The sequence below is a fragment of the Salarias fasciatus genome, chromosome 11, assembly GCF_902148845.1.
Source record: "Salarias fasciatus chromosome 11, fSalaFa1.1, whole genome shotgun sequence".
Classification (NCBI taxonomy): Eukaryota; Metazoa; Chordata; class Actinopteri; order Blenniiformes; family Blenniidae; genus Salarias; species Salarias fasciatus.
In genome coordinates this window covers 34,588,853-34,606,022 of record NC_043755.1, presented here as the reverse complement: position 1 = coordinate 34,606,022, position 17,170 = coordinate 34,588,853, and the positions used below count along the sequence as shown (strand labels likewise).

At 49.3% G+C, this 17,170-nt stretch overlaps 1 protein-coding gene across 4 annotated transcripts in view; it reads right to left on the bottom strand.

Annotated features, from left to right (window-relative positions):
* The window catches only part of scn1ba (sodium channel, voltage-gated, type I, beta a), a 42,843-nt gene that overhangs the window by 16,694 nt on the left and 8,979 nt on the right, over positions 1-17,170 (bottom strand). For 3 of the 4 annotated variants that reach the window (XM_030103613.1, XM_030103612.1, XM_030103614.1), the window contains exons 2-3: positions 15,658-16,011; positions 12,679-12,948 (exon numbers count right to left, since the gene is read on the bottom strand). In XM_030103613.1, coding sequence (XP_029959473.1) covers positions 12,679-12,948; positions 15,658-16,011 — 624 coding nt within the window. The remainder of the gene's footprint in view (positions 1-12,678; positions 12,949-15,657; positions 16,012-17,170) is intronic. The other variant, XM_030103615.1, reaches the window with a different exon arrangement.

Here is a 17,170-nt window from a genome sequence, read left to right as displayed (position 1 = left end):
AATGATGATAATAGGTTTTATTTGTAACGCATTTGTAACGTTGTACATGATTTGTTTCCTGCTTAGTTTCCTTCATGTTCTGTGTACTTACTGTTTACATGGGTCACTTCCTGTTTACATTCTGCTGACATGAATGTACCGTACTTTCTTTTTACTTCCCTTTATTTTCTGTGTACTTCCTGTTTACATGGTTTACTTCCTTTTCCACACGGCCTGGACAGGTCGCCTGCATCTGTCTCTCACCTTTGTATGGAAGCCCATTTCCATCACTTAAAAAAAAAAAAAAACACCACACAGTAAGTCATAATTATGACATAATAAGTCGAAATTATGAGATAGTAAATCAAAATTATGGGATACGATCTGCGCATGCGTTCCGGTTCAGCCGCCTCCCACACGAAGATCTTCAGCGCTGTGAGCTGCCAGGGAGCCGTTAAATGAACACAGAAGTAGACTGTCTGTACGTTGAGATTTATGGCTGAAATAAATGAAATACTTGATGTGCTTGCTGATTCACGTGGTATTATAGTAGCAAACACACCCTGGAATGGATTTTAAGCAAGAAGCAGCTCTGAGTTGGAAAGGACAAAACCATAATATGGCTGAGGTTGTAACTTCAACTGCATCTGGAAGCCTGTGGTCTCTGTCAGCAGACTGTCGGCAGGTCACAGCCCAGCAGGCAGACCTCTGTTAGAGCGAGTTGTACGTGTTGTTGAATGAATGAATGAATGAATGAACGAATGAACGAATGAATATCTCATAATTTCGACTTACTATCTCATAATAATGACATACCAGGTGCGTGTTTTTCTTTTTCAAGTGGTGGAAATGGGCTTCCGTTCCTTTGACTTGTCCCTGAAGGAAAAACATTCCCCAATTGTCTGAAGCCCCGCCCCTTTTTAATACCAGGTGGCTGTCAAACATGCGGCCTGCAGGTCGACGATGGCCCTGAAGAGGAGAAGGCAGCTTGTTTTGTTCTTTTTTCGGAGGCCTGGTTTGGTTGTTTTCTTGTGAGATGGAGGGACGCTGGTTAGCATGTTAGCATGTTAGCATGCCGGTGCGGTGTTCGTTTCTGCTCTGATTGGTCGGATTGTTCCGTTCTGGCTGCAGACACGGAGCTGCTAACAGTTCAGATTTGTGTCTGTGGACAGAAAAGGGTTTTCCAGTATCGCTGCTTCTTTCACGGCGGCGCCGCCAGCAGGGGGCGCCAGCCGGTTCGGCGCAAACGTCTCAGACCTGAAAACTCAGCAGCACCAGGTTTCCTCATGGCTCTGAAGGCCACAGCATCCTTCACACACCCCTTTGTGTGTGTGTGTGTGTGTGTGTGTGTGTGTGTGTGTGTGTGTGTGTGTGTGCATACACCCTCTCAGACCTCCCTGGTCCTAATGGCTCTCGGCCTCTAATGGTCTCTAATGTGATTTGTGTGTTTTGCAGTCGGAGCCTCAGCCGGGAAGGAGGCGGCGCTGATGGAGGAAACGTCTCCTCACTGCTCAGACTGCTCTGTTCTGATGGAGGAGAGAGGGAGGAGAGGAGGAGGAAAGAGGGAGGGGAGATGGAGGAGAGAGGGAGGAGAGGAGGAGGAAAGAGGGAGGAGTGATTGTGGTCAGCAGGAGGAGTGATGGAGGGGAGATGGAGGAGAGCAGGAGTGATGGAGGAGTGAACCCAAGGTTGGGTCACAACTTAAGGAGTGGGATTGAGGATACATGTCGTTTGAGTGTGTGTGTGAGTGTGTGTGTGAGTGTGTGTGTGTGTGTGTGTGTGTGTGTGTGTGTTCTTCAGCTCTCCTCCTTCCTTCTGAGTTTCTCTCTGACTGGATTTTAGTTTCTTTCTGATTGAAACAGAATGAAAACCTTTTGATGCTTGAAAATACCGACAGCTGCGCGCGTGCACGAGGCATTAGTAATGTGCGCGCGCGCCATTATAATGCCTCACTTCATTAATGTAAAAACAAACGTGCACGAGCGCAAGTGAACATCTGAGCTTTGACAACATGGAAGGAAAAACAGCAAACACACGCGCGCGCGCACACACACACACACGGACGCACACACAGGTAGACTCACCTTTCAGCAGCACCAGGGTCACAGGTAGCAGCAATATCACCGCAGACATCCTGACAGAGGAGCCAACACACACACACACACACACACACACACACACACACACACACACACACACACGCTCACGCGCACAAGATCGGACAGATGTCCAGCAGCCGGTCCCGAGCGTCCCTCGGGGCGTCCTGGTCTTCCTCCCGGTTCTCGGTGACCTGGTTCACGCGCGGGTCGGTCACGTGTCCGCTCCGGTTCCACGGCTCCCGGGTTCAGGTTTCGGGTGTGGTGGACTACCGGACGGTCCGGGGTCCGTCTGCGGACGTCCTGGAAGACTGTGAGGGGTGGAAGGAAGCTGCGCCGCTGATGGAAGACCGTGCGTGAATGCGCGCGTGCGCGAAGTCAGTTAGAATGTCAAATTGTTGCATCTGAACCGGAACTTTGAGAGAGTCACGCGTGCGTGCGTGCGTGAGTTCTTGCTTTCTTCCGGACGTCCCGATCGCGTGATCACCGCTCCACGCGCGTGCGGGTTTTTATCCTTTTTTTGTTGTTTTGTTTTTTAATGCAGGTGAGATCCGCCGCCGCTGGTGCGCATGTGCACAGGTGTTCCCCGGCTCCCCGGTGCGTCCTGCGGCGGGGAGAGAGAGCGCGTGCCAGGCGGATTTAAAAGCCGTCCCTCCGCTGTCCCGCCCTGTCCCCCCGCTGTCCCGCCCTGTCTCCCCGCTGTCCCGCCCTGTCCCCCCGCTGTCCCGCCCTGTCTCCCCGCTGTCCCGCCCTGTCCCCCCGCTGTCCCGCCCTCGGCCCCGGGACCGTCCGCCCTCCGGACCGTCCCGGTGGAGCCTCAGAGGATCACAAAACGTGAATCTGACTCCTTGAGGAGGAGACGGAGCGGCGGGAGGAACCGGGAGGGGCAGGAGACAGCAGAGCCGTCGCCATGACAACGGCGGCGGGCTTTACGTCATGTGGTCGTGGATTCCGGGAAACTCCACATGGCGGAGGAGCTGGAGGAAGATTACACTGCATCATCATCATCATCACCTTCACCATCATCATCATCATCATCATCACCTTCACCATCATCATCATCATCATCATCACCTTCACCATCATCATCAGTACATTTATTCAAAATAGACACTGATGCCGACACGGTTACAGTCAGAAGTTAAATACTCAGTAAATACTCAGGAACCATGGTGAGCAAAACAAAAACGTTCCTGGTGTTTTTCTGTCCGTTTCCACGACGACGACAGTCGACTCTGGAAATGAGCCCGCCTCCAGCAGCGTCACCAACAGTCCGGCCGGCTCGTCCGCCATGAGGGGAAAGTTACTTTTAAAAAGTATTTAAAGTTGTAAAGCTTGAGAAGCGCAGTGGCATCTGCGTGATGAAGAATGAGCGGAGCTTTCAGTCCTCAGACGTATTTATTTCTTCAACATTTCCTCCACATTGAACACACTCTGCTCTCCTCCAATCAAACAGATTGGAGCACAATGATGACGTCAGATGCACGTCTCTCAAACAGAACATCAACATTGTTTACATAGAGTAAGGGCGCCATCTATCGGCACCACTGAACAAAAGTTACTAGTTACTTCTTTTAAAAAGTAACTGAGTTACAATATTTTTAAAGTAACTCACTGGCAAAGCAGCTATTGCGTTTCTTCAAAAGAAAAATCATGTTTGAATATGTCAAAGACCTCCACCCTGCGGGTCTAGACCTCCACCCTGCGGGTCTAGACCTCCACCCTGCAGGTCTAGACCTCCACCCTGCGGGTCTAGACCTCCACCCTGCGGGTCTAGACCTCCACCCTGCAGGTCTAGACCTCCACCCTGCAGGTCCAGACCTCCACCCTGCAGTTGTGGAAATCATCTGCATTTCCTCTGGACCCCGGCCATGCAGACCTCCGCGCCCCCCCCTCCAGACCTCCACCCCGCCCTGCAGACCTCCGCCGCCTCCCTGCAGACCTTGCCCCCCCCCCCTGCAGGCCTCCGCCCGCGGCCGGCACACAGCAGCAGCAGCAGCAGCAGCAGCAGGTGGAGGCCCGGCACGGCCAGCAGCGCTCCGTACAGATGCCACGGCTCCACATCTGCAGCCACAAAGAGGAAGAGGAGCTTTACTCGGGCTGCGGGAACATCTGGACCGCTCGGCCTCTAGAGGGCGCCGCTGCAGAGCGGCTGTCAGCTGCTCTGGAGGGCGGAGGAGCAGAACTGCTTCCTGCTCTGAGCTTCTGGGTGAAAGAAGAGAAAGAACTCACTGAGGACCAGAGGAGGATCTGCTGCCGTCCCGTTCTCCACAGCAGCTCCACGTTCTGCAACGGAACACACCCCCAGCGATAGAGCATCTTCCTCCATGAACACTCAGATTATAGAGCATCTTCCTCCATGAGCACTCAGATTATAGAGCATCTTCCTCCATGAACACTCAGATTATAGAGCATCTTCCTCCATGAGCACTCAGATTATAGAGCATCTTCCTCCATGAACACTCAGATTATAGAGCATCTTCCTCCATGGACACTCAGATTATAGAGCATCTTCCTCCATGGACACTCAGATTATAGAGCATCTTCCTCCATGGAAGTACAGATGTGGGCCCGATGTTCAGACATTAATCATGACAGGAGACTTCAACAAGTAACTAGTAACTTCCAGAAGTTACCCCAGGACCTGTCAGAGCAGTGCGGGTGTTCCTGTGTTATTGTTGTTGTTGTTTACCTGTCAGAGCAGTGCGGGGGGGGGGGGGGGGGGGGGGGGGGGTGCTTTTATGAGTAATTTGTAATTTTCTAAGTAGTTTTTGAAATATGTAATTTTTACTTTTACTCCATTACATTTTGACCCAAGTATTTTACTTCACTACATTTGAGCTCCCTCGCGTTACTGAGTACAATTAAGATAATGAAAAAACCACGCGCCCTTCCTCTTGTCTCATTTATAATCTGGATCGACTCGTGGAAAGGTGGATGTTCATAACTGGAGACGTTATTTGCACCGCCAGCCACTAAGGGGCAGTGTTGGCGCTGCTCACGGCTGCTGAGCACCGCTCCTGTGGGAGAGTAAGAGGCAGACGGAGAAGTCCGACATCAAGGACAGGTGGGAGCAGTCAGGTGTGGGTTGTCTCAGTGTCAGTGAGCGTCCAGAGAATGTAAGTCGCCCTGTTGCAGTGGATGTTGTTTGTTGTATCCCTCTTGCTTGTGGCGAGGTTGCTTAAGCTAGCTCTATGGCAGCTATGTCTGATTAGCACTAGGCCTGGGCGATTATATGATCGTGATTGGTGATCGCCATTAATTTCCAGTCGATCACGGTGATCAGCTGTGAGCACATTTACTCGATCAGACATGGCAGAAATGTGCGTGACACAGCCAATCACAGTCCACTTATTCCAGCTCAACCTCCGCCTGTCAGCTGTCTGAGAAGTAACCAGAGATGAGCTGAGTGGAGCGAGGGCAGCGAAGCAGAGGAAGTCAGCCATGCCTCGGCGTTTTCCCCTGAAGATGAGGCTGCTGCTGACAGGACAGGCTGCTCCACGCTGCTCCGCTGCTAGCTCACCGCTGCTAGCTCACCGCTGCTAGCTCACCGAGCCGCAAGGAATCTGGTCTTTTGAGTCCAGGAACTACTTGTGATCCAGTTTAACTAACGATGGTTCAGTTCCTCTCTTTTCTGAAAAAACGCTGCACTGCATCATTGAACATGTCACCACGTCTTGCCGTGAACACTCTTCTTCTAACAACATGCAGAGAGCCTGCAGCGCCCTGCTTCTTCTGTGGTGTCTGTGTAAAATAAGGTTGAACATGCAAACAGCACCCCTAGTGGCATGAAGTGCAAATGCAGTCATGGCGTCGTCTGTGGCCGTGGCCTGGATGAGGATCTCCTGGGGTTATTATGTTTCAGAAACCAGAATATTTATCTTAACACGAATATTGACTGCATGTAAACGCAGCCAGCGTCGTCTTTTCAGGCCACTGCACCGTACGAGCAACATTCTGAGAGGAGGAAAACGATTAATTTTGTCTATTTTTTTTATATTATTGTAGTTTTGTGCCGTTACATTTTAAGTCTAATCTGTCCAATCTAGATTATTTAAATGTTGTACATTTGATGCAAGCATTAATGATGGCAGCAGCATATTTAGCATCATAACTTGAAAATAATGTTTCCATTCTGAAGCACCTTCATTATCTCCAGTCGGTTTCTTTAGTTTTTTAATCTTTCATAGCCTCAAATCCTCAGGGCTGGAAACTGTCACACTTTAACTAACGATCATTCAGTTCTTCTCTTTTACTGAAAAAATGCTGCATCGCAAGATTTTATTATCTTGGTGCTAGATTTTTTTTTCCATTTACTGCACTGTTCAGTGAGATTGTTCTTCTATTTTTCTATGTTTATGTTATTTAATTTGCATTGCTATTTACTTGGTTTGTTCATAGAATGTTAAACTATTCTATAGTTCTAGTTTTCAGTGCAGATGCTTCAACACGGGTTTAAAAACAATATAACATACCGTGATTATAATCGAGATTGAATGATTTGAAAAAAAAAAAATTGTGATCATTTTTTTTGCCGTATCGCCCAGCCCTACTTAGCACTGACAATGATTGATAGAAGACATCGACATTAAAGGGCAATTCCCGCTAGTTCAGGTTGATCTCTGTAAGTGGTCAGTGTGTTCATGCTGTGTCAGGCCGTGTTGATCTCTATGGAAATTATCTATACGAGGGGGGACCCAAAAGTTTCCAGACTGATTCTATTAATAAAAAAATACAATGAATTTCCGACTTTGGCCGCTAGATGTCGCTACAGGATAACCTCATGCATAACTGTGCCAGGTTTGGTCTTCCCCCGTGAAGCGGTCAGCTGACAGTCACTGTTTATGTTGACAGAGTTACACCCCGCTCTTCGATTTTTCAAGATGGCGGATATCCACGGATATGCGCTCTGTCAAAACATTTTGTTTTTAATTGGGAAAACAGCGGCAGAAACACTCACCATGTTGCAGACATTCTTTAAGAAGGATTCTTAGGGTGTCTGAGTGGTTTGGGCCCTTTAAGAGTAATCAGATTACATCACGAAGACCAGGCACGCAGAGGACAACAATCCACTTCCAGAACAGAGGAAACGTCACAAAAACTGAAGAAGACGTCCTGGTAGGTCCACGCAGGACTTTTGATGACATTGCAGATCTGATGGGAGTATTGTAGAGATCCAGACTGATCATCCTCAGGCGGTTATTAGAAGCAGGGAGACGAAGACTCCCGGAAATGGCCGCATCATGACAGACAGCAGACCACAGGACGCCCCGTTACGCACAGAAATAGCACCAGATGTTGTGCGTAAAGCATATTTTTGGACTAAAACCGTGACCAGCCAGCCTCCCCACCGCCATATTCCCCTGATCTGGCCCCGGACGACAGCTTTTTGTTGTCAAAAGATGAAACTGGAGCGGCAGCAGAAAGGTAAGGCAGGCATACAGGCGGGGGAGGGGAAATCGAAGTTCTATCTTATCGGCACAGTTAACGGTCATGGCGACTCTTCTGAACAGTGAAAATCTCGGGTGCAGCGTTGTATTCAAGCCAAAGGAGAGTATTTTGGAGGTGACAGTTTCAAATAATTGCGAAGATTAAAAATAAAAAGTTATAACCACAGTCCGGGAACTTTTGGGTCCACCCTCGTACATACATATAGTCTGTAAATATGGATGTGTGGTGAGATGATAACGATTATTGTCTTTTTGTTTATTCTTAGAAAACCACACAATACACCTGTACACTGCCTGTTGAGCATCATTAAAGCCATTAAGCCGCAGCTTTATTAAAGGGGCTGTGTCATGTAAAATTCACTTTTTGTATGTTTTAACCTTGTTATATAGTTATGTTCTCACCAAAAACACCCCAAAGCATTTTTTCCTTCGCGCCTGCATGTTTGAGCTTTCCTCCTTGTTGTGCTGCTCAGAGAGGCAGCCCCTCCCTCCGTGAAAACGCTCTGTTTCCCACGTTCACGTCACACGGAGAAGATGCCCCCCCCCACCCCCACCCCCACACCCCCCCCCCCCACAGGCCCTCGGCAATCAGAGTTGCCACTTTTTTCTATCTCTGATAGATAAAATTTAACCATCGTCTGAAAGCAACAATCAAGCAAGAGCAAGAGTCTGAAGGGTCTGAAGGGTCTGAAGGGTCTGAAGGGTCTGAAGGGTCTGAAGAGTCTGAAGGGTCTGAAGGGTCTGAAGGGTCTGAAGAGTCTGAAGAGGCTGAAGGGTCTGAAGGGTCTGAAGGGTCTGAAGGGTCTGAAGAGTCTGAAGAGTCTGAAGGGTCTGAAGGGTCTGAAGAGTCTGAAGAGTCTGAAGGGTCTGAAGGGTCTGAAGGGTCTGAAGGGTCTGAAGAGTCTGAAGAGTCTGAAGGGTCTGAAGGGTCTGAAGGGTCTGAAGGGTCTGAAGAGTCTGAAGAGTCTGAAGAGTCTGAAGGGTCTGAAGGGTCTGAAGAGTCTGAAGAGTCTGAAGGGTCTGAAGGGTCTGAAGAGTCTGAAGAGTCTGAAGGGTCTGAAGGGTCTGGAGGGTCTGCGCTTGGTGAGTTTCTAACAGGAAAAGACGTTTTCGCGTGTATTTCTGTGTAGAGAAGCTAGAGCTAAAGAGCTAAAGCTAACCCTTAGAGATGCTAACGAAGCTCTGACTGGTTGAAGTACTCTGTCAGTCAAAGTCCACAGGGGGAGAGGCGGGATTTTCAGTGAACCAGAGCGTTTTCTCTTCCGGGTTTCAGAATTAGCCCCAGGAACTCTTTTATTTCACACAAAATCACTTTTCCTTTGCGCCAAAAATAAACTATTACCATGTTAATGCCATTTCTAAGGTTTGTACTAGCTAAAAAAGCAGGATACAGCCCCTTTAAAGTGAAACGGTGACGCTCAGATCAGACACTAACAATGGCCTCATTCTGCTATGATCCATGATTATACTTACTTAGTGCTCCTGCGTTGGGCTGGCGTCCCGTCCCGTTGCGTAGAGCCGACCAGAGAAACCAGGTTTTTCCAGTACTGGCGATCTTGTGCCAGCAGGTCTGCGTCCTTCACGGTTACTCCGTGTTGTCGGAGGTCGTCCGCAATAATGTCAAGCCATCGAGTGCGGGGCTTGCCTCGTGGTCGTCTCCAGCCTGCGGCCTTTGGATCAAACTTCAGGATGGCTCTTGTCGGGTGGTCAAGGGGGAGACGGAGAACATGGCCGAACCAGCGGATGCGGCGTTGTGCAGCCAGGCAGGAGGCTCTGGGCTGGTTTGTGCGGCTCTAAGCGCTTTGTTGGATATTCGCTGTGGCCACCTGATGTTCTCGATGGTTCTGAGAGCCCTGCTGTCAAAGCCATCTATTCTTGTGGCCAGGGTCTTATTTAGGGGCCATGTTTCAGAGCCATATAGCAGAATGGAGAGTACGGCGGTGTTGTAGATTTGGACCTTCGTCTTGCGTGAGATGGCTTGATGTCGCCAGAGTGGTTTCCAGAGAGACTGCAGGGCAGAGGCTGCCAGGGCTCTCCTGCGGAGACTCTCTGGTTTAAGATCCCCGTTATCTGTCACTGTGGATCCCAGGTACACAAAGTTCTTCACGGGCTCAACGGTGTCGTTACCAAGCGGGACAGGGGGTGGGTCTGGTCCCTCACCAACATGCATGAACTTGGTCTTAGTCCAGCTCACATGGAGACCAAGCTTTTCTGCCTCTTCACTGTTCACACTCAGAGTCCCTCAGCTGACTGTAGGAGGTGCTGAGCAGGATGGTGTCGTCGGCGTACTCCAGATCAGTCAGTTGGTAGTTGCCAAAGGACACTCCGGGTACTCGCTCACAGACCCTGCGCATCAGGTGGTCGATGATGCAGTTAAACCGGTCTGGAGCAGCTACACAGCCCTGGCGGACACCACTGGAGATGGAAAACCAGTCGGAGTCACGGCCGTTGACACGGACACGGCTCTGTGCGTTGCTGTAGAGCAGCTTGAAGAGAGTGATGATCTTCGGGGGTGCGCCAAGGGTTTGTAGGATACTCCACAATGATGAGTGGTGGACTGTATCGAATGCAGCCTTGAGGTCTAGGAATCCTACGTGGAGATGGTGGTCTCGCCGGAATTCATAGACCTTCTCTGTCAGAAGACGGACGGCAGAGATGTGATCTGATGTGGAGCGGTTGGGCATAAAGCCAGCCTGCTGGGGACGGCGGCTGCTTCTAAGGGCTGGGAGAGCACGAGTCAGCAAGATCTCAGTAAAGAGCTTGCCGGGGATGGAGAGTAGTGTAATGCCTCTATGGTTCCCACAGACAAGCCTGTCACCTTTGCGCTTCCAGAAGGGCAGGATGACCCCTCTGGTCCAGTCGCTGGGGAGCCGCTCCGTTATCCACGCCTTGTTAAAGATGTGGGTCAGCCACTCGACAGTGCCATCCCCGCCCGACTTTAACATCTCGGCGGTTATGGAGCAAATGCCGGGGGCTTTCCTGTTGTTCAGTTTTTTCAGGGCGGCTCTGACCTCCGCGGATGTTATGGGGTCCATGTTACAGGCGCTGTTGGGGGCTGTGTCTGCAGCAGCTGGTATGATGGAGGGAGCAAGGGTGGTGTTGCGGTGCAGTAAGAGGCTGAAGTGCTCTTTCCAGCGTTGTAGGCAGTTTGTCTCTGTTGTTATGATGAAAGCCGTGGATTTCGGAGAAGACACTCAACATCATTGAACAGCGGCGTGAGGCGCGACTCCGAGGCGACCTGACAGAGTATCGCCGACTGAACTACGTGCGAAATGTGGCTATAGCGGAGGACAGGGAGCGGTTCTGGCAAGCCGAGGCCATACATCTGGAGTCCGCAGCCAACAACAACAACATGAGCCGCGTATACAATTTACTTCGTCAAGCTCGCAATGGCCCCCGCATCAAGTCAGCCCTGGTGAAAGACTCTGACGGCATCCATGATTATGATCATACAAAAATAATAATAACAATAATAATAATAAAATACATCAAATATGGGGTGGAACAGCATTTTGCCAATATTTAGGATATTTATTTAAGAAAATTTCAACTCTGTGTCGTGTTCTCTATTGAATCAGCTGTTCTCCTGCTGTGTTCTGTTTCATCCTCATCTGTCATGAAGAACAAACCTGTCGGCCAGAAAAGAACCTGCAGCAGCTGAAAACCAGACATGAAAATATTCTGCAGTCTGGTCGGTTACTTCAGTGTCGCCCAAAGAGCAGTTATCAAATGAAGTGATGAATTTGTTTCTTCTGAGAATGAATTTCCGTCTGATTTTAGCCGTTAAAAGAGTGGAGTCAGAACGATGTGGGACCGTTCACTCCTAAAGCTGGAGTCCTGAAATAGGAGGATTTTCCTATTTTCAGGAGACAGTTCAGACCAACAGATGCTGTCTGTTATACTGTGTCCATTTCAGTGGTGTGAGACTTTTATTTTTCCTTTGTTTCTCATTTTACTCATTGTGTAGCTTCAGGTTGTTGTATTTTATTTCTTATTCTTTATTTTTTACATCAGTGTGGTTTAGTACCAATTTCATCAAGGTTTTTCTTCCATTGTCTTTACAATAATTGTGAACCTTTTATTGTAGGACTTGTATTAATAAAGAAAGGATTCTGAAACGTCTGTGCTGAAAGTTATTTTGGTCTTCATATAATCTGAGCAACAAAATAATCCTAAAGTCAACCAGACCCTGCAGATGCAACAACTACAGTAGTTAGGAGTGAACGGTCCCACATCATTCTGACTCCACTCTTTTAACGGCTAAAATCAGACGGAAATTCATTCTCAGAAGAAACAAATTTATCACTTCATTTGATAACTGCTCTTTGGGCGACACTGAAGTAACTTACCAGACTGCAGGATATTTTTATATTTGGTTTTCAGCTGCTGCAGGTTCTTTTCTGGCCGACAGGTTTGTTCTTCATGACAGATGAGGATGAAACAGAACACAGCAGGAGAACAGCTGATTCAATAGAGAACACGACACAGAGTTGACATTTTCTTGAATAAATATCCTAAATATTGGCAAAATGCTGTTTCCCCCGTGTATTTCCTGTATTTTATTATTATCATTTTTGTATGATCATAATCATGGATCATATGCAGAATTAGGCCATTTTTAGTGGATGATCTGAGCGTCACTATTTCACTTTAATAAAGCTGCGGCCTGCATGCAGTACTTGTCCTCACCATTGAAGCGTGGGGGCGCTATGCCTTAAACGCCACTTAAAGCAGACGTACAGGCTGGAATATATGGAGTGATATTAATGGACGTGTTTTGTGTAAAGTCCTCGCTCTGGGGCACCCCCCCTTTTTAAGTGAGCCCCCCCGACAGCCGCGATATAGTCCGCATACTGCTGCTCATCCCGTGTGAAGTAAGACGCTCGTCCTTGTTCCATTTTCAATCTGTGATTCTGTGATCGATGTCGTGGTCTTCTGAAGAACGCCGTGACGCCACTGATCCTGATGCTCCTCACCTGGCTTGAGTAAGCTGCGTCTTTTCATCCTGGCTCGGCAAATGTGCAACTGATTAATCCGAGAAAACACCGACTGGGCTGACTCAAGCCGCGCATTTTCATTTATCCTGGATTTATTTATCCTACTTTTGTGCAATAGCCCCCTGGTGTTCCTGTCATGCTGTTGTTGTTGTTTACCTGTCCGGTTGACGTGGAAGCTGCTCGCTGTGACCAGCTGTCCCTGCAGAAGCAGCCGACACTCGTAGCGTCCAGGTCCCTGCAGAGAGACGGTCTGGGACAGCGTGACGAAGGGCTGGGCCCCCCCCGCGGCGTCCCGGTCCCCGGCCACCGGCTGCAGCAGCGCCCCCCGGTGGAGGACAGACAGGGTGAAGTCGGCATCCCGCGACACGTTCACCTCACAGCCGAGCCAGGAGTCTCCCGGACCGCCCCGGACCAGGACCAGGCGGTCTGAAAGCAGAACCAGGAGCGTCACTGTGAGGGCAGCAGCAGCAGGAACCCGTCCACCAGAGGGCAGCGTAACGCCGGAGTGCTGCTGCCGGCTGGGGGGGGGGGGGGTCCAAAAGAAAGAACACTGTTTGGAATAAAGCTGGATGGAAATGGTTTCACTTCTCAACCATGTTTCCCGTTTCGATTTCAGCCGACGACCCATCCAACCAACCAGCCAGTCGTCCAACCAACCAACCAACCAACCAACCAGCCAGTCGTCCAACCAACCAGCCAGTCGTCCAACCAACCAACCAACCAACCAACCAGCCAGTCGTCCAACCAACCAACCAACCCTCCGACCAACCAACCAGCCAGTCGTCCAACCAACCAACCAACCAACCATCCGACCAACCAGCCAGTCCAACCAACCAACCAACCATCCGACCAACCAGCCAGTCCAACCAACCAACCAACCAACCAACCAGCCAGTCGTCCAACCAACCAACCAACCAACCATCCGACCAACCAGCCAGTCATCCAACCCAGTGTCCAACCAACCAACCAACCAACCATCTGACCAACCAACCATTCGACCAACCATCCAACCAGCCAACCAACCATCTAACCAACCAACCGACCGACCGACCGACCAACCATCCAACCATCCAACCAACCAACCAACCAACCATCTGACCAACCAACCAGCCATCTGACCAACCAACCACCTGACCAAAAGTCCAATCAACCAACGATCTGACCAACCAACCATCCGACCAACCAACCAACCAACCAACCAACCAACCAACTGACCAAAAGTCCAACCAACCAAGCAATCAGCCAACCAACCAATTGACCAATGAAGTAACTGAAAGTCCAACTGACCAACCAATGAGACAACCAACCAATCAAAAGTCCAACGAACCAACGCACAAGACAACCAACCAGCCAACCAACCAACCACCCAACCAACCAACCATCTGACCAAAAACTAACTACCAACCAACCAACCATCCAACCATCTGACCAACCAACCAACAACCAACCAACCATCCAACCATCTGACCAACCAACCAACCAACCGACCGACCAACAAACCAAACAACCAACCATCTGACCAAAAGTTCAACCAACCAACCATCCGACCGTCCAACCAACCAACCAACCAGCCAACCAACAACCAACCAGTCAACCAACAGCCTGACCAAAAGTCCAACCAACCAACCATCTGACCAACCAACCAACCAACCAACCAACAACCAACCAACCAACCATCCAACCATCTGACCAACCAACCAACCATCTGACTAACCAACAACCAGCCAATCAACCAACCAACCATCTGACCAACCAACCACCCAACCAACCATCTGACCAACCACCCACCCAACCAACCATCTGACCAACCACCCAACCAACCAACCAACCATCTGACCAACCAACCAATCAACCAACCAACCATCTGACCAACCAACCAATCAACCAACCCACAATCTGACCAACCAAAAAACCAACCGGCCAACCAACGAACCAACCAACCAACCAACCATCTGGCCAACCAACCAACCAACCAACCAACCAACCAACCAACCATCTGGCCAACCAATCAACCAACCAACCATCTGACCAACCAACCAATCAACCAACCCACAATCTGACCAACCAAAAAACCAACCGGCCAACCAACGAACCAACCAACCAACCAACCATCTGGCCAAGCAACCAACCAACCAACCAACCAACCACCTGACCAAAAGTCCAACCAACCAAGCAACCAGCCAGCCAACCAAGCAACCAACCACCCAACCAACCAATTGACCAATGAAGTAACTGAAAGTCCAACTGACCAACCAATGAGACAACCAACCAATCAAAATTCAAACGAACCAACCTACGAGACAACCAACCGACCAACCACCCAACCAACCAACCAACCAACCAACCAACCAACCAACCAACTACCAGCCAACCAACTGCCCAAAAGTCCAACCAAGCAACCAACCAAGCAACCAACCAACCACCTGACCAAAAGTCCAACAAACCAACCAAGCAACAAGCCAACCAACCATCTGACCAATGAAGTAACTGAAAGTCCAACTGACCAACCAATGAGACAACCAACCAACCAACCCATCTTTCGTTTAAAAGTTGAACTGACCAGTCAACCAACCAATCGACAAACCACCCATCTTCCAGCCAAAAGTTCATCTGACCTCCAACCAGCCCAGACTAGGTTCCAGACCTGGTTTTAGACCTGGTTTTGGACCAGGTATTCAGCTGGTTTCATATCTGGCTCATTCGGATTCCTGTCTGGTTTCAGACCATTGATTGTATATAAAAGATGGGCGGGGCTAATGTGGCGTCCCCCACCGCACTCTGAAGTCGTGCTTCAAGGATTTGAGCAGGACGTCTCCATATAAACCAGATGTAAATGTGATTGGTCAAGCCTGTCATGTGACCGCATCACATGGACAGAAGACAGGTTTCAGATCTGGTTTAAGACCTGGTTTCAGACTGGTTTCAGATTGGTTGCAGACCTGGTTGCAGACCTGGTTCCAGACCTGTTCTCAGACTGGTTTCTGATTTGGTTTCTAGACCTAGTTCCAGTCCTGGTTTGCCACTAGCTCCAGTCCTGGTTCCAGACCTGGTTTCAGACCTGGTCTGTGACTGGTTCCAGACATGGTTTGACACAGATGGACCATTCAAATGATCAGGACCGTTCTGGTCTCTCACCGTGGACGCCCAGGGCGGTCCGATTTCCGCTGCGTCTGAAGCTGTCCCGGGTCTTGGTGGTGACTGTGAGCATGCAGAGGTACAGACCCCCGTCGGACCACCGCACATCCCTGAGCCTGATGGAGTAGTCCTGGGAGTCGGAGCTGCCGTTCAGCCGGGACACGCGTCCCTGGTACGTCTCCGAGGGGACCCACACCCGGATCTGGCTCTGTGGGTTGAACTTCCAGTACAGCACTGGCGGCTCTGTCAGCTGGTCTTCTGGGTAGAGGCGGAGGAAGCAGGGCAAAACCACATCCTGCCCCCGGATGGCGGGGACGATGGGGGGCTGCTGCACCGTCACCATGGAGACCAGCTCTGATGATGTCACACAGGAAGTGAAGACGGAACCTCAACAACAGTTTCCACACCGAGCGTTCAAGAAACATCTTTACAGAAACAACATGGCGACAGTTATCACCCAGACTATAGAGCATCTTCCTCCTCTGACATCAGATTATAGAGCATCTTCCTCCTCTAGCATCAGATTATAGAGCATCTTCCTCCTTTGACATCAGATTATAGAGCATCTTCCTCCTCTAGCATCAGATTATAGAGCATCTTCCTCCTCTGACATCAGATTATAGAGCATCTTCCTCCTCTAGCATCAGATTATAGAGCATCTTCCTCCTCCGACATCAGATTATAGAGCATCTTCCTCCTCTAGCATCAGATTATAGAGCATCTTCCTCCTCCGACATCAGATTATAGAGCATCTTCCTCCTCTGACATCAGATTATAGAGCATCTTCCTCCTCTAGCATCAGATTATAGAGCATCTTCCTCCTCCGACATCAGATTATAGAGCATCTTCCTCCTCCGACATCAGATTATAGAGCATCTTCCTCCTCTAACATCAGATTATAGAGCATCTTCCTCCTCTAACATCAGATTATAGAGCATCTTCCTCCTCTAGCATCAGATTATAGAGCATCTTCCTCCTCTAACATCAGATTATAGAGCATCTTCCTCCTCTAACATTAGATTATAGAGCATCTTCCTCCTCTAACATCAGATTATAGAGCATCTTCCTCCTCTAACATCAGATTATAGAGCATCTTCCTCCTCCGACATCAGATTATAGAGCATCTTCCTCCTCTGACATCAGATTATAGAGCATCTTCCTCCTCTAGCATCAGATTATAGAGCATCTTCCTCCTCCGACATCAGATTATAGAGCATCTTCCTCCTCCGACATCAGATTATAGAGCATCTTCCTCCTCTAACATCAGATTATAGAGCATCTTCCTCCTCTAACATCAGATTATAGAGCATCTTCCTCCTCTAACATCAGATTATAGAGCATCTTCCTCCTCTAACATCAGATTATAGAGCATCTTCCTCTTCTAGCATCAGATTATAGAGCATCTTCCTCCTCTAACATCAGATTATAGAGCATCTTCCTCCTCTAACATCAGATTATAGAGCATCTTCCTCCTCTAACATCAGATTATAGAGCATCTTCCTCCTCTAACATC